Source organism: Nasonia vitripennis (genome assembly GCF_009193385.2).
Source record: "Nasonia vitripennis strain AsymCx chromosome 1 unlocalized genomic scaffold, Nvit_psr_1.1 chr1_random0016, whole genome shotgun sequence".
NCBI lineage: Eukaryota > Metazoa > Arthropoda > Insecta > Hymenoptera > Pteromalidae > Nasonia > Nasonia vitripennis.
The window spans coordinates 519,033-541,380 of record NW_022279605.1 but is presented as its reverse complement, the minus strand read 5'-3'; the positions used below and the strand labels follow the sequence as shown (position 1 = coordinate 541,380).

Here is a 22,348-nt window from a genome sequence, read left to right as displayed (position 1 = left end):
CGTTTGCATTAGAGTTTAGATTAGTTAAGTTTTTTTTAATAAACCTACCACTTTCTAATGTTTCTATAAAGAGTTTTCTTTTGCATGTGACTATATCCTTCCAGAATACCATTGACTATATCATAGCAATCGATATGGCTAGTCGTTATTTTTTCGAACGACTGAGTTTAGTTAATCCCCCTCTGGGATATCTGCTCTACGCAACTAGATGAGGTAACGTTCACCTGCGTCCTCAGGATAACCTAACTGAATTTTCTAGTGCGTTGGGCATATCACGTTACAACTGTTTACATAAATTAAATGTTTACTTAAGTACTTGCTACTGTTTACCCAAGTTCTTACTCCCGCCAACCTTGACCGCGACCTTGTCGTCTGTCATCCCGCTTCATACAATAGTAATATTCCTTTTATGAGAAAAGTTAGCAGAGATGTTATAGCATTCGCAAAAATCTCTGCAGTGAACTCGGCAGATGTCCCTGTAGAGATTTCTGCAGATGGCACTGTAGAGATCGCTGTTGCTACCAGTGCATGTATGTAGATAATACAAATCTCCTGCAGACATCTCTGCACATTTTTTTAGTAAGAGACTCTTAAAACAGTATATTATAGTAGTAAACAAGGTCTACTCAGAATAATAGTATTTCGTATTCTTGTATGTTTCGCTGAAATATTTTATCAGTGTACGCATAAATATTCTTGCGAATTTTTTAATCTTGCTTTTTCCTAGAGGAAGCTTTGTAATAGTGAATTTTCAGTTTCTAGTTTATTAATAGTGTATCTAAAAGAGCATAAAATTGCCTACTTTTTACCGCAAGATTTTCCAGATTGACTGTTCCGTTCAATTTTTATGAAAAAAGGGTCATTTAAAAGAAAACTTAATATCTCCAAAACTAAATTGTCAAACTTATTGAAAAAATTTATAACAATAAAAAACGATAATATCTATTCGCTGTAAAAATCTCAAACCATTTCCATGACTAGTTTTCGAGCTAAAAATCGAAAACTAAAAAATATGGATTTTCTATGTCGTACGATAACGAGAGTAAAAAGGCTCTATTTAAGTTAAAATTTTAGGAAAATATCGATCTTTTGATCAACTTGGCTAGGTTCTTTTTGCAGCTTATGAAACCGATTAGTTCAAACAGTATTAGGATTTAAATTCTTTGTCTCTCACCCTGTATACTATGTATAACTGAAAGTTACTATTTGTGTTAAACCTTCTAACTCGTTAACTAAATTTCAGAATGTTTTAAGAAAATTCATGATTTCATAAGGTTATGATGTCCCTAGAGTATTAAAAATAATGAGGTTTCAATTTTTTTCATGAAAATTATATAATTTGAAATCGTGACAGCTGCTCCTTCAGTAAAATAATGCGGATTGAAAGTATTTTCAGAATCATTATTATACTATATATTTGAACAATGTTGTATCTATTGGAACTATAAATTTTGTCGGAGGAAGCTACGTGCCAAAGAATTGGCAGCAGTTTTTTTTTAACTACAATAAAAAATGTATAAATATTTTGAATTTCAGACTTCTTTCATGGGCTGGCAAGAGTATCGAACCTTATGGCATAGACTATATTTTACAAAAGCTAGGATTTTCTCATGCCCGTACTACAATACCAAAATGGATTCAGCGAGGTTTCATGGATCCCTTAGACAAAGTACTTGCCGTTATTATGTTGAGAATGATATTGGCTGTTCGGGAAGAAGTTGTCAACGAAAAAGCGTATAAAAAAGGATAAATAATGTTATCGTATGAAAATCTTTCAAATATAATTTAATTCTTATTTTATATAAAATGCAAAAAAGAAGATATACTTAGTCAACTAATTTCTTATAATTAAACTATCATTTTTATGTGTATAGAATGTATATTGCTATTCGTTTTTTTAAATAACGACGAGTGTGCATTTCTGCACGCAACTTTCTTCATTTGTGATTCAATCTAACATTTTTTGAATAGCAAATAATTGTATTAGAGGATCATTGTACATTTTTATTCTACTGTAAATCTAAGAAACTTTTTACTTATAATCTTTAAATGCAAGGCTACAGAATTACGATTAATTTATTATTGTAAATAAATGCATAAAGTCCAAAGTTATAAATTTAAATTAAAAAATGTGTAAAATAAGTGATTCCTCAATTTTTCAATTACATCATTTCAGAGTACATTTTATAATATATTTCATATAAAATTAGTTAGGTTTCTTAAAATGTCGACACTTTATGCAATTGTAATTCTACTGTAAACTTATAGTTGATATTTAAAAATCTATTGATTTGTGTATTCAGTATAACTTTAAAATCAAACAAAGTTGATTGTGTGGTGTCGTAAAATTTGACTCACATGTTATTCATTTATAATCGCTTTTAATAAAGTAAAGAAAAACGTTAAAAAGTTTATGCTTATTTATTTAAAGTAAAATCACTTACAGGCCAGGAGAATTATGCTTAAACCTGCACAGGTAAGTTAGTTACATAAAACAACTTGTTAATCTCCATAGTTTTGAGACGGTTCACCACCGATAGTCCCAGCCGAAAGTTCAGCTCGATGCAGCGATCTCTAAGCATGGCTTCCCCCCTTTTCTCTACCTGCCGTACGCACACATCGTTAGACGCATCTCGTTATAGTAACACAAAGACTCCCACGTATTCGCCAGTGGTACTAGTGTACGTATGCGCATGGCTGACGACAGCCTAATTTGTATTCCAATAACTCGTGAACTAAACATGAAATGATTATTTATGGGGGCTCAAGAAATTCGTAATATTGTTTTTAACAGTACTTTGGTTTTTTCATAAGACCGTAAAAAGCGTTCGGCTACAATCAAAGAAAAATGTTTGTTTCGCTTGGGCTCAGCATGGATGTCAGATCGATATGACATTTTAGGTGTGTATGGAACCATTATAAACCAGTATGCAAAATTTAGGTCATTTCCTCAAAAAATTATTCTAGTAGAGAACCTCCTTAAATTATTTCGTGAACGAGTCATGAAGTGTCAAAGATAATTTTAACAATTTTCGCATTTTATCTATTTGAGGTACTGCAAAACTTTTGGTGAAAGATAAAAGTTTCCACTATGTTTTACACTTATATTTTACCTTTCCTTAAAAAAATAATGTGCAGAAAACTAATAGCATGGGACAAAGATAATAAGTGTCTTTTCTAGGTATTATTATCCGGGTGAAAACACCAAAACTTTAGTTGTGAACTCCAAAATTTGTATTTTTTCAATAGTTTGATTAAAACAAAAAAATTGTAATCTTAATAAAAATTTTAGAGTTGACAACCAGAGTCTTAGTGTTATCATCCGTATGATCGCACCTGTAAAGGCACACATTATTTAACTTTTTTGCTTTTAAGGGGATGTCGGAGCCAGAATGTCGGTAATGTAGGTACCAAAAACATATTTATCGCAATAAATAAATAATAACCCAGGTAGAAAAGCACCCATTTAAAATGGCCGTAAAGGCAAAAACTGGCTAAGTAATATGTAAAAAAACTTGAATTGATTTTTCGCATGCAAGATACAAAATTATTAATATTTAGGCAAAAATGAATATTTTGAATAGTTCAAACATATGGCGAAGCTTGTAGTGTTTGTGTGGAACAACGTCTGCGTGGCTCAGTCGGCTAAGGCTCACGGACGTACTTATTTGGCCTCGTGCAGAGTGTGGGTTCAAGTCTCCGGTCAGACAGAATTTTCTCTGATGCAAAAAATTATTCTATACTTTCCTTTAAACTAAAGACTCGAATCCTAGCCTACTAGCCACAATTTTCCAATTATTATTTTTTTTTTTTTAAGTGGCATTTGGAACTCGATAGTTCATCACCTCATCTACGCAAGCCTTCCACGCTGCCCTATCTTGTGTTAACCCCACCCAATACGCACCCCTCCGATCGACACCCACCCGCCCTATTTCTACTAGATCCGATTTTACGTTGTCCTCCCATCTACGTCTAGGTCTTCCTAGAGGTCGCGTTACCATCGGCCTGCCGTTCATGACACGCGCTGTCGTACGGTCGGCTCCCATTCTCGCTACGTGCCCTGCCCATCCCAATCTGCGTGATTTTATTATTCTGTTAATATTTGGTGACGCGTACTGATTGTGTAACTCATCATTATGTAGTCTCCTCCATTCCCCGGTTTCCTCATCTTTCTTCCACCCGTATATTTTTCGCAAGACTTTATTTTCAAATATCCTAAAACGGTTTTCCGTATGTTTAGTAAGAGCCCACGTTTCGCACCCGTAGAAAACCACCGGCAGTATTATTGTCCTGTATATTCTTATATTAACGTTTTTAGACAACAGCCTCGACTTAAGTAAATTACTCACGGCGTAGAAGCAAGCATTACCCGAATGGAGTCTCTTGTTTATTTCGACATTAATCTCGTTTCTATCATTTATGGTCGTACCCAGATACCTGAATTCGCTAACCTTTTCAAAAGTAAAATTCCCAACTCTGTGATCTCCCTACCCTCTGCAGATGCCTAGTTTATCCACAATCATGTACTTTGTTTTTGATTCACTCACTTCTAACCCTGTATACTCAGCCGCTTTTATGAGAATTTCCGTGTTTCTTGCTACCGTTTCCCTACAATCCCCCTGTATATCCAAATCATCTGCGTTGTTCCATTAAGCGTTGCGCCCAGCTGGCTAACCTGCATTTTTCTAACGACATACTCTAACGTTTAGTTGAACAGCACCGTAGAGAGCCCATCCCCTTGTTTTAAACCATCGCGTATCGTGAAGGGTTCTGATACATTACCGCCTACTCGGACCTTTCCCGTGCTTCCGTTCAGACATATTTGAATCAATCTCACGAGTTTTTTTGGTACACCGAGAAGTACTAGAATTTGATACATTTTGATTCGCTTAATAGAGTCGTAAGCTTTTTTAAAATCTATAAATAATTGGTGTATAGTTTCGCGAAATTCCCACTTTTTCTATAACAACTGTCTTATGGTAAACATTTGATCGCTCGTCAATCTGTTGCGCCAAAATCCGCACTGATAATCTCCTACTATATCTTCCGCGAATGGAGTGAGTTTAGCTTGTATTACGTTTGACAGAACTTTGTAGCACGTTGCTTAAAGTGAGATACCCCTATAGTTATTGCAGTGTGTCTTATCCCCCTTTTTAAAGATCGGTATAATGATAGATTCCTTCCAATTTTCGGGTATTGTTCCATTTTTCCAGATGGCACATACTAGTTTATCCTCTCTTAAAAAAATGTTGGCCTTTGTTGTGAAGCATTTAATACGTGATTCTGATTGGTTGCTGGTTGGTTGCCTAGGCAACAAGATCAGAACCGCGCTTTAAATTCATAACCCTCAAAATAGTCATAACTCATAACCCTGGTAGAAATGTTTGAGATGTTTAAAATTAAATGTGGAAACCTTGATAACAGATAAAATATATGTAATATAACTAGCAAGAAATTTTAGTAAAAAGTAATCATTATCAAGAGTGTGTAGTATTACAACATGTGTATTGAAAAGTGGCACCCTAACCCTATTTGAAGTAGTAATAAAGTTGGTGAATATTATTTAGTTTTTTTTTAATGTCAATGAGAAGTTCAATAAAAGAATAAAGAGCCTACGACAACAATTTAAGTAGGTCACACAATTTTTCTACGCACGAAACAAGAAACACACATACGTGAGACACTCGCGAGCATCGTCATCGCAGCAGCCGCAAGAAGCAGTATTTCCCACCACAACGTATTCCTACAAAAATAGGATTTGAGGCGTAGCGACAAACCGCGCTCTAGGCGAAGATCATCCGAAAGAATGGCTAACGACGAATATAAAAAGATGTCACTGAACGAGTCGCGATGTTCCTCACGAAAAGCGACGAAAATCAAAATAGCTATGTGACGAGCAAGCATCGGTCGAGCACGCTCTCCCGAAAACGAATCGGGAAAAGCTACACATGACAGTACACAGGCGACGAAAAGCAGCAGGAGAGCTGTCACAAGACGCTTTTCCTAAAAACTCAAGGTAATAAAAATTTTACGAAGTCACGCAAAGTCAAGAGAAAAGTCGTGAGAATATTAGGCACTCCTAATATGGAAAATCGAGGCTAAAGAATTTCCAGTATATAAAGGCCGGGAGCAAAAGGATGCACAACTCGTCATACTAAACGAATCGCTGCTAGTCGCCAGATCCAGTCGATATCAGTTATACTATTCAAATCAGTATCGAATCAGTTAGTCGCGAGCCAGAACAGCGCGGACGAACTTTGTCGCCACAATAAAACTAGATCGTGTCAAGAATAAGACAAGCGCCACTTTAACCGACCTCTCTCATCACGGAAAGAGAGCCGACACATCGGAGCGCCCATCTGTCAACACCTGCTTCAAAGAGGGACAAGCTAGGAGGACCGAGACGCACACCAGCCTGACCGCACTGAACCACCGACGCCAGGCTCCAGAGCGCCAAGGACCCACAGCTGCAGCTTCCTGCTGAGACATCGATACATCCACACACACACACACCCACACATATTGTAAAAGGTACTTTTCTCTTTCTTTTCTCATCGAGTGAATAAAATCGTAGTTGCTCTTAAAATTCTAACGGCTTTAAAGTGATTTCGTTATCCGGCTCCCTTTCCCGGAAGGCAGAGACCGCGTCTGCGGTAGCCAAAGGGGATTTCTTTTGAATAAATAAAAATAATAAATAATAGCCGAAGATAGGGACTCGACACCGTAAGTATATTGGTGGGTTACGCACATTCCGACGTAACAGTCGCCCTCGGTGAGGTTTGAGAGGTGAATTTAAAGAAAAGTTCAGTATCCGAGTCAGTAAGTTTAAGTCATCATTATACAATGCTCTTTGATTTGTAAAAAGGCTACTAGACAACTAAAATATGACACTGCCACTTCCTATGTTACCTAGAAATATGTAACCTAGATGATTCTGATTTAACTGTTTTCGTTCAGATTTTCACATCCAGGCTCATGCGAATTTTTTAATTGAGCAGGTCAAATTTTACTTATAGCCAGTTACGCAGAAACTACTATCTCTAGCACATTGTATTTCTGGTTTCTAGCATATTTTTACATGGAGAAAGTGATAAATGTTTTGACTTTTTTATCGAGGTATTAGGTAATTAGAATTTTGACTTTTAATAGTTGTGAGAGATTTTGAGACCGATACCTGTTTTTCCATTTTTGCATTTATTCTCATTCAAAAACTAACAGGTCAAGAGAGCTCATATTTTGCATATAGATTTCTTTTGTGATTGTGAAAAGATATTGAAAGTTGAATCAACGTTAACTGAAAAACTTCTGATTTCGACTCCGACACTGATGTGAATGCAAACTCATGCTATACAACTAAATAATTATCATGGGTGTAGTCGAACACAAGTATTTCAGTTAACGTTGATTCAATTTTAAATATCTTTCCACGATCACAAAAGAAATCTATATATATATATATATATATATATATATATATATATATATATATATATATATATATATATATATATATATATATATATATATATATATATATATATATATATATATATAATATATATATATATATATATATATATATATATATATATATATATATATATATATATATATATATAATATATATATATATATATATATATATATATATATATATATATATATATATATATATATATATATATATATATATATATATATATATATATATATATATATCTATAAGAAAATAATATGTCATTTAAGGATTCCCTCAACAATCGCCTAGCCGAGTCTGGACTGAAACGAAAACGTAAGGCTAATGAGAAAATAAGCGAGCTTATGGAAGGCTCCGGCTATAAAGGGATGGTGCTTAAACGAGCGTCACAGTTGCAGTACGTCAGTCGTACACGTAAGACCGCTAATAAGAAGAAGAGGCAAACTATCAAGAAAAAAACAAAAGCTGTAAAAAGACTAAAAAGTGGTAAAAAGAAGAAGGAAAAAGGAAATACAAAAGGAAAAAAAGTAAAAAGTGCAGCGAACAAAAAGCGTAGGAAATCTACTAAAAAAATAAAGATTTAGATTATTTCGATTAAATACAAAATTTAAAATGTCTTTCTTACATCATTCAAGCTGAGAGTGCTTAAAATCGGAGCTTGATTTGTTTTCAATACCAATGACGCAGACCACTATCGAATTATCATCATGTGTGGAATACAAGCCTGTTTCATCACTCTCCGATCAAGCACCTTTAGAATTTTTAGTCGCCGCAGCAGGCGAAGAGTATATAGATTTAGCTCATACTATGATCGAACTAAATGTTCAAATAATACCCCACAACAAGGAAACGGATGCGAGTGTGGCACCTGTGAACAATTTCTTGCACTCAATGTTTAGTCAAGTGGACGTTTTTTTCAATCAAAAACTTGTGACGCCGTCTAATACACTGTATTCTTATAGAGCGTACATTGAAACTTTATTGAATTACGGACCTGAAGCAAAAACTTCGCATCTCTCGACGTCGTTATGGGGAGCGGATGCAGCAGGAAAAGTGGATGAGAAGCCTGCCACTGATTGTGCGAATAAAGGTCTTTTAAGTCGTCAAAAATTTACGAGCTATGGAAAAGTCGTTGATCTTACCCCCGACATGTCTGCTCATTGCGGCACGCATTGGTCCTTAGTCCGCAATAGAAATGTGCGTATCGAAGTGCGTTTCGATAAACCATTAACACACACCGTAAATTGTATCGTGTATGCTGGATATGACAATATTTTAGAGATCGATTCTATGCGTCAAGTTATTTTAGATTACAATTCATAAGATGTGCGTAACAGTAAGAACGAACGAACGAATCACAGAACTCTGCCTCCTCCCTCTTTTTCGTTAAAGTTCTGCATTGTATGCAGGAGGGAGAGAGGGAAAACCCGTAAAGATTTGAGCAAGAAACAGTCGATAGCTACGATAGATTTTATCATTGATATCCAAGCTTTTCACGATAAAGAAGGGTTATTTTTACCCAAGGAGATTGCTGTAATTGCAGTTGACCGTAATTTTATCGCTCTTCTTATCTTTCGTGTTATCATCACGGTATAGAATGGTACGATGGTGAGGCCGCGTTGGAGGACATTTACCCGTCGTTACGCTATATTGCCAGAGATGCACACACCATTTATACACGTGGCTACCAGAAAGCTAATCTACTAGAGCGTATTTTGGGAAGACAGATTACAAACCTTGAAGAATACAGCTGTCCATCCTCGAGAAACTTATCCAGCGTGGACGATCGTATTTGCGTGTATCACAGAGGAAAATCTGAACACCTTACATGTGCATTGGCTTTCACATTCAAAGTGCGCTCATATTTGAGAAAGGCTTTATACGGTCACACCGAAATCGACATGAACGAGCAGAGAAAGGAGAAGAAGAGCCCAATTGAAAAACCTCCTCGAAGAGCACTCGTAGGTGGTGCTACATCGTTGTCGTCGTCGTCGTCATCAGGGTCGTCTGTAGCACCTCGTAAAATGAGTGTCAACAACAACATCAGCAAAATTACTACTTCAGTCACTGCCACACCTGCCGAGGTTATCGAATCTTGATTTGCTGTCATTGTTGAAGAAGAAGAAGCTGCTGCTGCTAGTCGTGCTCGTGGTACCGGTGACGGTGGTAGTGGGGCAAATAAAAAAAAAGAGAGGGAGAAGTAGAAGAAGAGCCCTACTACTCCAAACCTTACGATGAATTCACTACAGATTCAGCAGGCACTCAGAGGCATATCAGCACAGACCGTCGGAGTCTTCTCAGCAGACCGGTTACCCAGGGTGTGGACGAGACCAATTGCTATTATTGCTAATACTCAAGAACATCATCTACCTGGTGCTCACTGGATAGCAATTTTTGTCGACAAAAACGGTCATGGCATTTATTTCGACTCCTACTGTATACAACCAACCGTGTCGTATCACCTTGACGGATTGCGACGAACTTGTACACTATTCACGTGGTCTAGAAGTCAATTGCAGAGTTTCGATTCCGATGTGTGCGACAACTATTGTGTGGATTTTTTGTACTTTATGTGTCGCTATAATTGTGCTATGGATTTTTCTAAACTCTTTTGTGGCGACACAAGGAGTAACAACAAATTATGCATAATAATTTTCCAAAAAATGATGAAAAGTATAAAAAAGAAAAAATTTAAAAGTGTATCAAACTCATGTTCTTATTGCATTCAATCTTTTAAATCCGAATCTTGTAAGAAAAAGAAAAGAAGCTGACTTTTGATAATTTACATTACTACGTATTCAAAATGTATGAGTGAATTATATAACCGCATTTATTCTAGATTTAAGAATTTCTCATGTATTACGTATATTTTTTTAACAATCAACCTATTTAATAAATTTAAAAAAAAATTGTAGTTGCGTTTCAAATTATTTTTACGTGAAATAGGTATGTTTATTTATTTCCTCTTCCTCCTCCGTCTTAGATTTTATTAATATTCTTGTCAAGAAAAAGGTTAAAAGACAGAAAGAGAAAAACAACATTGATAGATTTCTCGCTACTTTTATTATTATTATTTTCATATGAAATTTATATATTAGTAACGCAAAGTATCTGATGGCCAGATGGGATGATGCATTCCAGTGAGATCATTCATGGCTGTGTCAAATGCGACAAGCACCTTCTTTGCCCACACTGCTTAGAAATACGTAAGCTGAATTGTCGAATAATTCTTTTTGTGCAAAAACGCATCTTAGAATACGGTTTACGGTAACCAAAAGAAATATTTCAGCAGAACGAGGTGACCAGTGGAGACCATTTGTCGATATGGGCATGACGAAACCAAGTCCAGCTAAAATTTCATGTGGAGGTAAGGCAAGAAATCGGGCTTCTAACAGATAAATGCCACTTTCCTCGTTTGACTCAATCAGAGTCACACATGTACCATTATCTATTAGTCAGCATCATTGCGGGCATCCTTCTTCTGTTACTCCTCGTAACCATCTTCCCATTATTTTCACTGCAATTATCGTGTTTCCCTAATGTGAAAAAAAAATTCTTTCACTATATTATCGTAAAAAATAAATTTGGATTCCTCATTCTTCTTCTTCTTTTTCTTACCGTTAACTCGTAGAGTTTTTCCTTGTGTAACACTGGTTAATCAGATTTTTTCATTGAAATTTTAAAACTTTCTTCACAAAAATATAACGACTGTGTACTATAATAATTTAACATTCCTGCCTCCAATTTCACGTACGCGGTATCATCTTTTATTAATTGTAGATGGAAACAAGATGGTGTTTGAAACGCAGACACTCACTTCATGAACCGTATGAATCAAAGGATCTATGTCCCGTGCAAGAATTCCACGAGGATTCATGATGCAGGAGTTGGGACCTCTACAAACTGTCTACGTGTGACATATTTTACAAGAGCAAAAGAATTTGGTTTCTCTTCTCTCTCTCTCTCTCTCTCTCTCTCTCTCTCTCTCTCTCTCTCTCTCTCTCTCTCTCTACATCTAGTGTTGCTATAGCGAAAAAAATAAGTGGGGTGAGAGAGGAAAGAAGGAGGAGGAAGAGGAGGAAATAGTGAAGAAAATCATCCATGCTGTATACGAATTTTCGGTTCAGAGCGCCACTACAGGTGTTGCTTCTATAGTGGCGCATATCTCTATGTAAAATATAGGTCAACTGCAGTGCGAAAAGTGATACCGCTGGTCATTCACCTTCGCCGGGGTTAAACCGTTTACCTGCGCGTCGAGTAAAAGTCCTACGCAGCGGCCCTGCTAGGTCTTTTTTTTACCCGCGCGCGCGCGTGCACGCGCCCTCGCTACTAGCCTACTAGAGTGCGTGCTGGGGGGTCTGGTCCAACTGATCAGCAAGCCACCGCGCAGCGCCGCCGCCCGCCACCGCCGCCGTCGCCTGAGGGATGCTATTATTTTATAGGATTTAAGGGATTGAGAAAATAAAATTAGATATAATTTTTATTTTTATTTTTTATTCATGTATATAACCATATGGTACAGAATATCGATGATTAACAAATTGTCTTTTTTTCAAAACAGCGCGACATTTTTTCGTTTGCTTAAAACTAATAATGTCATTGACTGACGTTCGACCTATATGGAAATTCCTAACATATATACAATTATTCGCGCCCCGATTCTTATTTACCTTCTCCTCTGCGTCTATAATATCGAATTCGTAATTTTCCATCATCTCTAAAACAGAGTCAAAATTTTTTTTTTGACTATTCTCATAGTTGAGTCGGATGCCCTTTACTTTACACGTATCCAAGGTTTCGCCGTTGGGTGCACGCACTTTATAGGCCTATAATTTCGGACCGCCCGAAACAAAGGTCTCGATGTAAGAGCCTTCCCCGTACTCTTGCAGTTCATCTGTTAATTGGCCTAGCAGAGACCCGGTTTCTGGTTCGTACTCATCACGCTCACCGTTTGATACGTATATGACGGAATCGGTATCATAATACAGTACCCGCTCGCCTAGATTGTCGAGATATTCATACAATTTTAAACGTCCTTGCGCAGACGTGTAAGCGGCTATCACTACATTCGTATTTCACGCCGAAGTAGCTACTTCTGTTTTTAACTTACTGGCTGCATATATTACATTCTCGTTAACTAAAACTATTCTACCTACTTCCTTTTCCGGGCTAGTTAATAATTGTAAAAACTGCTTACTCGAATTAATTATTTCGGTGTTTGGCAAATTAGCTCGTAGCCCAAATTTCCCCCATAAACTATTTAAATAAAGTTTTGCAACCGTTCGCATGCCCGGATTTTTCTCTATTTTTTTAAGATCTAGATTTATACCCTCCTTTTCTTTATGATAGGCGATGTAAGCCGCTTTACTCGCCTCATCCGTGCAATTACGTGGCCAGCCCGGGCTCTCCTGTTTCAACTTTAAAAATAAGTTAATGTAATCGGTAAACAATCCGCATGTCGTGTCGTCTTGATTACCGGCTTTAGGGTCGTACTATTCGTATTGCCAGATAACGCTGATAATCAAATTTTGATAACCTAGTTGTAAACTTTTTTTAATCTCGTCGGATACCTATATACCGCTTAAGGCATCTTCCGAACGGAAGAGCCCCGGGCGGGTGGCATTTCTGCCAGGGCAGGTGGGTGAACCCTGAGATTTAGGTAACCTCGGTATACCCCCCACGAAAGGAAGGGGGAAGGATCAGTAATGTTCCGAGCTGGAACTAGTCAAGTGATCGACGGACCATCTTGAGGGTGGTGAAGATCAAAACTAGTATACCCAGGCCCTTGTAAGCTAGTCGGGCTCTAACTAGCTGCTTGGGACTCTAGCCTTGGGAACGCTCCGGCGTAATGTATGGTTGGCCAATGCCAAAAACGAGTGGGACGTTTAAAACGTGGTAGCTTGCTTAGTACACTTCGGTGGAAACGTTTGTGAACTCTCTACTGGGGAGGATAAAATCAGTACCACGGGGTCGGGGAGCCGCAGGATAGCTAATCCTCTCCCGACAGGGTAAAGGACTCGTGGTGGCGGTGGTTAGCCCGCATGCTGGGCAGAAAGTTTATTTTTCGATGTGTGAGTTGCAGTGTACAACTCGGGTATTGACCTGCAGAGTCATGAGGGATTGGATGGGATCCCGCCGCCCATCCAAGCGGCCGGCTGACTTCTCACTAAAGTCATCAGGCATCGGTAGGTCATCGAATGTTAACGCGCATTCATTGGTCGCATTGGCAGAGCGTATCTCGGCCCCGCATCCAATGGGGGGGCCGTGTGGAGAAGCTCAAGGCATAGCCCACACGTTAAACAATTGGATAATGTACCGCTTAAGGCGCGAGCTTCCGGTGTTACGTGTGTACATGGGACTTTGCTCAAAATTTCACAAGTTCTGCATAAGGGAAAAAGTAACCGATTATGCAGACGATACGGTAGCACAGGATGAAAGAGTTTACGCGAAATATTCAAAATTAGGCCCAGTTAGTTCGAGACAGTCGGTGCTGTTATATACGCGCGGGTGTTTTATCGGAAACTTGCCCGTTTTACAAACAAAGGTGTATAACAAGTAAACATCGACATATTTTATTTTTTCACCCGGTTTGACTTTATATAAGGTCGCAATGTTACCCGTGCGACCACCGTAAAAAGCATCTCGCGGATTGAGAATTTCATTCTACGCGATCAGGTGATTTTCGATTAAGCGTTTAAAGTAGCTATATTCGAATTGAAGTCATTCTCCCACATTTCAACTAAAATGAAACCATTAGATCTTATTTTAGCTAAAATTGCTAGGGTACTCTCATACTTTTATTGAGAGTTGTTCGATCTAAAAGAGGCGCATCGCGCCTCGTTGGATAACATATCGGGCAGCCATGAAAACAACATCCATGAAACTGGTACACTGTACCGGTTTCTGGATTTTGAAGATCCGCTAAAAACCCGTCAACTTTTATACGACCGAAAAGGGTGTACTCCCGTCCACGCCCGGCATGAATGATTTCCCTGCCTACCTGCTGCTCAACCCATAACAACCACTCTACGGCCTTTTGGCTATGTCTATCGACGCGCACATAACCTTCGTTGCTTATATGACCTATCAAATCATATTTTAGGAAATTACGGGTATAAGCAAGAGAGCACGAGCCAGCCAAAGTCATGCTTTCCGTGAATGGATACAGATTAGCGCAATCTAAGAATATCTGTCTAAATTTTAGACAAGATAATCGCAAGACAGTTACATCTTGCACGCAATAAGAGACTATTTCTCTTCGCATATTGAACTCTTTTCGAATTGATACTTCATTGTACCAATAAAAAAGGGTTTGCGCTCCTTATAGCTCATCGCATCCGTGTATAATATTCGGCTGCCGGATAAGGACCTTCATAATCCGCGTTATCATCTGTGTTAAACAGATGCGGGAAATATCCTTTTTTTTCTTTTTCCGGTAGACCGAACGAGGCTGTCAATGCGGCAAGTTTCATAGGCATAAAATTTATGCTATCTATGAATTTCGTTTTACCGAAACTTATTAAAATTATTTTTCGTCCGTTTATAATTAAGTTCGGAACACTGTCGGATTCTTTCACAATTCGATTCTCTACAATGCTACGTAGAACGGATTGTTAAACAAATGTTTTTGCGTAATGCGCAATGCAGATGATTTTTTTAAAATTAGTTTTTTTTCGCAAAACTAAATTTAAAAAGCTAGAAATCAGCTCTTTTGTAAAAACGTGTTGGCCAAGGCCACAATAATCGCAAAATTGCGATACATCGTTTTCATTTAAACACGACAAGCATGCACACTGCGCCACGCGTAAATTTACAACCTGTAGGTAAACGCTATTTTCACCCTCTTCTCTTAGAACAGTGTTTTGCGTCGTCTCGAAATCGTAGAAGACGAAAAGAGTTTCCGGATGAAAATTTGTTGTTGTCGTAACTACACGTGAATTTTCTTTTAGAGGTCTAATTTGCATGTAGCAGTTGGCATTTTTCTCATGCACTGCTTTACAATTCGTACAGTACATATTTTTGCAATTATGTTTATTAGAGTCAATATCATAAACATAATGACAAAAAGTACAATACTTTACGAATTGGCAAATTCAGCGTCGCGCAGTTTTCGATTTACTTATCGTGTACGAACTAGGAGCCTTGTGATTTGCAACGCACTGTAGGTTTTTAAACTCACGGTGGCAATCTCACAAGTTATGGCCGCACCGAGAGCCTGACACGCTGGTGAAGTATTGCACGATATGCAAAGATTTTCGAATTTATGATGAAAAAGCCGCGTATACATATACTGTGTTACAATCTTCACAGTAATATCGCTGATGCTTTTTAACACATAACGCAGTCAAGTTTAAAATTAAATTAAAATGATTAATATCCCTATGGAACGCGATATTAATTTTTCAAGTATATTTTATATTTACTCCGTCATAAAATGTTTTCCCGTTAAATAACGCCCTCTCTCCACGGCCTAAACTCTCTATATAATATATCATTAGCGCAACTCCGTAATCCAACAAATATAATTGTAATTTCTGAAATCGGTATAGCCACAGCCTTCAGGCACAACTACTCCTGCTATTTCAGAAATTTCAATTGCACATGTTCTTTGGTGCGTCATTGAATTAAAGGCGATTTTTCGCCAATTTTTTGGCCCAGATCGTGCGTGCGGACTCCGCTTTCTCAAGAAAAACTAACCTGCATGCGATAGCCCGCGGTAGGCATAAATTATTGTTATTTTTAATAGTCAAAATTGATTGACGATTTAACGCGTCAACCAACTTTGACTCCTGCAGACCATTACCACCGCGTGGTAAGTCTGAATAAGTTACATTTACGCGGAGAGTCTCTTCTATAAAAAATGCTGACGTTAGATATGTCCATATCTTTTTTTAAATACAAGAATTGTTTTATTTTAATTTGTTTCATTTATTATATTTTTCATTTATTTGTTTTATTTATTATAACACTATTTTTTTTTAAGTGGCATTTGGAACTCGAAAGTTCATCGCCTCATCTACGCAAGCCTTCCACGCTGCCCTGTCTTGTGTCAACCCTACCCAAGATGCACCCCTCCAATCGACACCCACCCGCCCTATTTCTACTAGATCCGATTTTACGTTGTCCTCCCATCTACGTCTAGATCTACCTAGAGGTCGCGTTACCATCGGCCTGCCGTTCATGACACGCGCTGCCGTACGGTCGTCTCCCATTCTCGCTACGTGCCCTATTCATCCCAATCTGCGTGATTTTATTATTCTGTTAATATATGGTGACGCGTACTGATTGTGTAACTCATCATTGTGTAGTCTCCTCCATTCCCCGGTTTCCTCATCTTTCTTCGGCCCGTATATTTTTCGCAAAACTTTATTTTCAAATACCCTAAAACGGTTGTCCGCCTGCTTAGTGAGAGCCCATGTTTCGCACCCGTACAGAACCACCGGCAGTATTATTGTCCTGTATATTCTTATTTTAACGTTTTTATACAACAGCCTCGACTTAAGTAAATTACTCACGGCGTAGAAGCAAGTATTACCCGAATGGAGTATCTTGTTTATTTCGACATTAATCTCGTTTCTATCATTTATGGTCGTACCCAGATACCTGAATTCGCTAACCTTTTCAAAAGTAAAATTACCAACTTTGTGATCTCCCTACCCTCTGCAGATGCCTAGTTTATCCACAATCATGTACTTTGTTTTTGATTCACTCACTTCTAACCCTGTATACTCTGCCGCTTTTATGAGAATTTCCGTGTTTCTTGCTACCGTTTCCCTATAATCCCCCAGTATATCCAAATCATCTGCGTTGTTCCATTAAGCGTTGCGCCCAGCTGGCTAACCTGCATTTTTCTTCAAATATGCGCCCAGTTACCTCAATGTCGACTCGGCGTGGAGAGTATCTCGCGAAGCGTACGCGTGCGAACGAGAAAGCCGCTAATCGATGCCCCTGCACCAAGTCGCAAAGCTGTAGCCGCAGCTACTGCTGGCGCGATACAGATAAAAGGGTTCAGCCCTACTTACTTGCAGTCACCGTTCTCGGTAGGCGCATACCACACACTCTGCTCTGGTGGTGTTGCTGGCTCACTCGCAGGAGCCGACGACGTCTCGTTCGGTCGCTGATCGACATGTCAGGTCGTCCTTACTTATGGTAGCAGGAGTTGGTATGGACGTATTCTTCTCGCGTTCACACATACTCTCTTTCTCTCGCACGCTATCGGTCGTCGCTCGATCTAGTCAGTCTCACACATGAGTGCTGACGCGTTCGCAACTATTTTTTTTTATTTTATTTTTTATTTTATTGACCAGAAAAGTATTTACATCTAAATAACATCTGCAAAAACCTGCAGAGGTACACGTAGGTACCTGTGGGCAGGACTGGCATTTTACAAAATTTAGAAACTTAATAACCTTAAAACTAAAATCTTACATAAGTATTATAACAAAAAATATAAACTTAGCAACATGGTCTAAAGACCACGTTGCCTAGTGAGGCCTCCAGTAAATAAAGCTGTATCACGGTGAAAATATATAAAGTATTTGAGATAAATTCAAAAGATAACTGACAAAAAATTACTAAATTACGTGTAGTTTAAGAGTATTCAATTTTTTAGTTTTTTCTTTTGCCAATTATTTACAATATTAACAGTTTTTAGTTCATTCGGGAGATCATTGAATACAGATATAGCCTTAAGATAGCTCATTTTGTTGCTAACCCTTTTATTAAATTTGGGTATAGTTAAGTTCTTATTTCTAGTAATGCTATTAGAGTTAATATATTTAGTTCTAAGATCACAGTAGTGTAGTAGTAGCGATTCATATGCGAATAATTTAGCTATATTCATAGGATTTTTTTGTACAAACTTATTTTTATTTACAATCTTTAATATCCTATTAATAATTATCCCCAAGCAATAATTCCGTAAGAGAATATGCTATGAAAAAAGGCATAATATATCAACATCAATGTTTCTGTTGACATGTACTGGGAGATCTTGTAGAAGATGTAAATTAGGTACTTGGTTTTATTGATGATATTATGTATGTGTTTATCCCATCTTAGGTTATAATCGAAAATAATCCCTAGGTATTTGCAGCTCTCGACTCTACTTAGTTTATCTCTTATTTTGACACAAGACTGTATAGGCACGCTATCACAGTAATTTCCAAAAGTCATATAGACAGTCTTATCAACATTCAGGGATAATCTATTACTCGCTAACCAAGCATCTACTTTTAGTATATAACTGTTCATATTATCCTGGGCATCTTTCCATGAAGACCCAGAGGATATTATGACAGTATCATCAGCATACGATGAAATGGCTTTGGAAGGGATTACTTTTAAAAGGTCATTTATGTATATCAGGAATAGGAGAGGACCAAGGATAGTACCTTGGGGAACCTCAATTGTTATTTGCTTGCTAGCACTCTCGTCTTTACCTACTCTAATTTTTTGCAGTCTATCATTGAGGTAACTTCTCAGCAAATCAAGTACCTGACCTCTAACTCCAACGTGGTAAAGTTTCTCAATTAAAAGATCATGATCAACAGTATCAAAAGCTTTAGCAAGATCCAAGAAGGTAACAATGGTAGGAGCATCGAGATTATTATAGAGAATATTCACCAAATAATTTAGGGCATTTTTAGTACCAGTATTCTTCCTAAAGCCAAACTGCTGATCAGATATCAAATTGTGTTTTTCAACAAAATCTATAATTCTAATATATACAATTTTTTCCAGGATCTTTGCCAAGTTGGAGATTAAAGATATAGGCCTGTAGTTAGATATATTATGCCTTTCTCCTGATTTATGTACAGGAATTATCTCCGCGTTTTTCAATGCGTTTGGCCAGATGGCTTTTTCAATACATAAATTAAAAATAAAAACTAACGGTTTAACAATAAAATTACTCAAAACCTTCAGAGTTTTGGTGTTAATCTTATCGACTCCACCATTTTTAAATTTCATATTATTTATGATATTCAAAACTTCAACAGAATTCGTTGGAATTAAGAAAAAGGAATTAATGTTCATGTCGGGCATTTTTCTCGCATTATTAGTAGATTTGTCAAACTTGGCACTCAACCTATGACCAATTACACAGAAAAAATTATTCATACAATCAGCTATTTCAGCCTTATTAAAAATCTTACTATCATCTATTTTAATATAACTTATACTATCATTAACTTTACTATTTTTCCCTATTTTGTTGTTAATAATACTCCATAATTTTTTTGAGTTGTTTACATTACTTTCGATTAGGTTCTTTTTATGCTTTATTTTAGCATCTTTTATTACCCTATTCAGAACTTTGGTATAAGTGAGATACTCAAGCTTGAGCTGTTTGTTATTAATGTCTTTACGCCATATGTTATACAGTAATTCTTTAGTGGCACATGATTGCATAATAGCATTAGTTATCCAGGTCTTTCTGGGCTTATGATTCACATTTCTTTTTATAATTGTAGCATGTTCAATGCAGAATTTGATATCATTTATCAGTTAATCGGATGCTTTATTAGGATCATGGATTGACATAATTATATTCCAATTTATAGTCTTAGCAACATTAGTTAATTTCTTATAATCAATAAATTTGATGGACTCAAAATTTTTAGTTCTCATTTTTTCGAGAGTAATAAATATTGGATAGTGATCAGTTAGAGAGTGTTTAAGTTTGAACGTAGCAGTTTTTAGATTATCTGTTTTTATGAAAATGTTGTCAATGCATGATCCTTTGCTACTTCCAATCGATGGCCTGGTAATACCTAAAAAGCCTGGTATGTATCCTTTGTCCAGGAAGTTACAGAGAAACTCCTGGCTATCCTTTTCTGTATCAAGTAAATTGATATTAAAATCCCCCACTAGTAGATGATTTTTAACATTTCTTTTTTTGTTTAAGAAATTATTAAGAGCTAAGATAAATTCACTCTTAGGAATTCCATGAGATCTATAAACAGAGGATATATCAATTCCTTTATTATTACTTAACCTAATATGAACGTTGATCAACTTTGCCCTACCACACTCAATAATTTTGGTCTCATGGACAATATTGCTATCAACAAAGACTATAACTCCATCATTTTGATTAAGATGGCTATCATTGTAGTAACTTTTGTATCCATTTAACTCAAACATTTTGTAATTAATTTGAACAAAAGTTTCGGTACATATTAAAATCGATGGTTTAATAGTTAAGCTATTAAATAAAATTTTCAGTTTATCAAAGTTAGCTGACATACTACGAATATTTACATGCATTATGAAATCTGATTTGTTGTTCAGCGCTTTGTTAAGACTAGATGTCGTTTCGAAAACTCTTTCCATGATAATAGAATCGTTGTTTATTTTATCCAAAATTTCAAAATCCATAATTCAATTAATTTAAATTTGAGACCAGTTACTGTGAAGAGATAAAACTTTACCTAGCAGATTTTGCAGTCGTTTTAGTCTTGGATGAATTTTGTTGGTTACGAGTCGGTAGTTGATTCCTAGGTTTTTGTAGATTTTGTTCAGCATGTTGATGTTGATTCCATATAGGCTGTTTGTCAGTAACTTTTTGAATGCTTAGGTTTGCTTCACTGGATTGATCATGGTTACTGTGTAGATCACTTGCGTTCGAGATATTATCAAGTTTATTATTATCTCCATAGGGTAATTTATCGGTATTGGTTTAACCGTCGGTAACTTAGGTTGCACCGGATAATCAGTTGTCTCGATGTATTTCTTAATTTTGTTTTTTAATATAATACACATATTATAATCCGTAGCATCATGATTGGTATTGTAATTGGTTTCAAACTTGGAGTTGCTGAAACTACAATTAGGACAGGCTAGCGTGGTACTGGTGCAACTAATTGTTTTATGCTTCAGTGAACATCTGAGACAAGTAGATTGATTAGTACATTTATCAGTACTATGTTCAAATCTCCCACATTTCAGACATGGTTTGATGTTTATTAGGTCGAATACTCTGCAAGATTGCCATCCGACAAAGATTTTGTTTTTACTTTCTCTGATATATTTGTATACTTCAGAGGTAACTTCAGCTAGTACACTAGTGAGGTTAGTTTTGCTATTCGTATACATGTGTAAAACATTTACTTTAGAGTCAAAATCAGGAAAGTTTCTGATATTGATGTCTTCTTCAATGCTTTTGATGTCCAGATTTGAACAGTTTTCGATTCCAACAATTTTGATTTTTGGGTTGTTTAATTGTTCAAGTTTTGTTTCACATAAGTCACTTAACTTGGTTTTCAGTAGTTTTTCAGTCTTGTTTACACTTTCAACATTAATACACTGCACCATTATCTCGTTACGTTTTTTTAGGCAGTAGACATCATTCGTTTGAATGCTTTTTTCTTTGATTAAACACTTGGTAATGCACTCGTTGATTTCCATTTTTGTACAATCACTGTTAGGTTTAATGATAATTTTAAGGATGCGCTTAGGTTGCGGCTTGGTGCTACTTGCAATCTCAGCATAGGTTTTAGAGTTAGTTTGTCGATTTGACTGTTTAAAAATATCCTGGTTTAGAGAATCTCGCAACATAGCGTTCTTTTCTTCCAATTCGCTGTTCAGTTTCCTTAAAAGCTCATTTTCTTTATTAAGATGTTCACATTCGCCTTCAAAATCTCTAATTGAAGCATTTAGTTCATGAGACTTATTTGATAGTTCAGCTAGTATATCCCTCTTTATTTCTTCAGATTGTTTCAGTTTAATGGTAGCAATAAAAAATCTGGCCGAATCGCTTAGTAGACTTTCATCAATTTTTGAGGTTAACTTGGGATGATCTTGGCAAATCACCAATCTATCACTTATAAATACCAGGTTTTTTTGTCGAGCACAACTCTGGTGGAAAGC

The 22,348-nt window shown here is 36.8% G+C and overlaps 1 protein-coding gene across 15 annotated transcripts in view; it reads left to right on the top strand.

Annotated features, from left to right (window-relative positions):
• Positions 1–22,348, top strand: part of LOC100114775 (transmembrane protein KIAA1109) — a 504,143-nt gene that overhangs the window by 300,503 nt on the left and 181,292 nt on the right. For 14 of the 15 annotated variants that reach the window (XR_004226571.2, XR_004345179.1, XM_032601469.1 and 11 more), the window contains one exon: positions 1,537–2,402. The exons of the other annotated variant lie outside the window; for it this stretch is intronic. Coding sequence is in view for 12 of the 14 variants with exons in the window: in XM_032601469.1 (XP_032457360.1) it covers positions 1,537–1,750 (214 nt within the window). In the remaining 2 variants the exon portion in view is untranslated. Of the gene's footprint in view, positions 1–1,536; positions 2,403–22,348 lie in introns of those variants that run through there. 15 annotated transcript variants of the gene reach the window in all.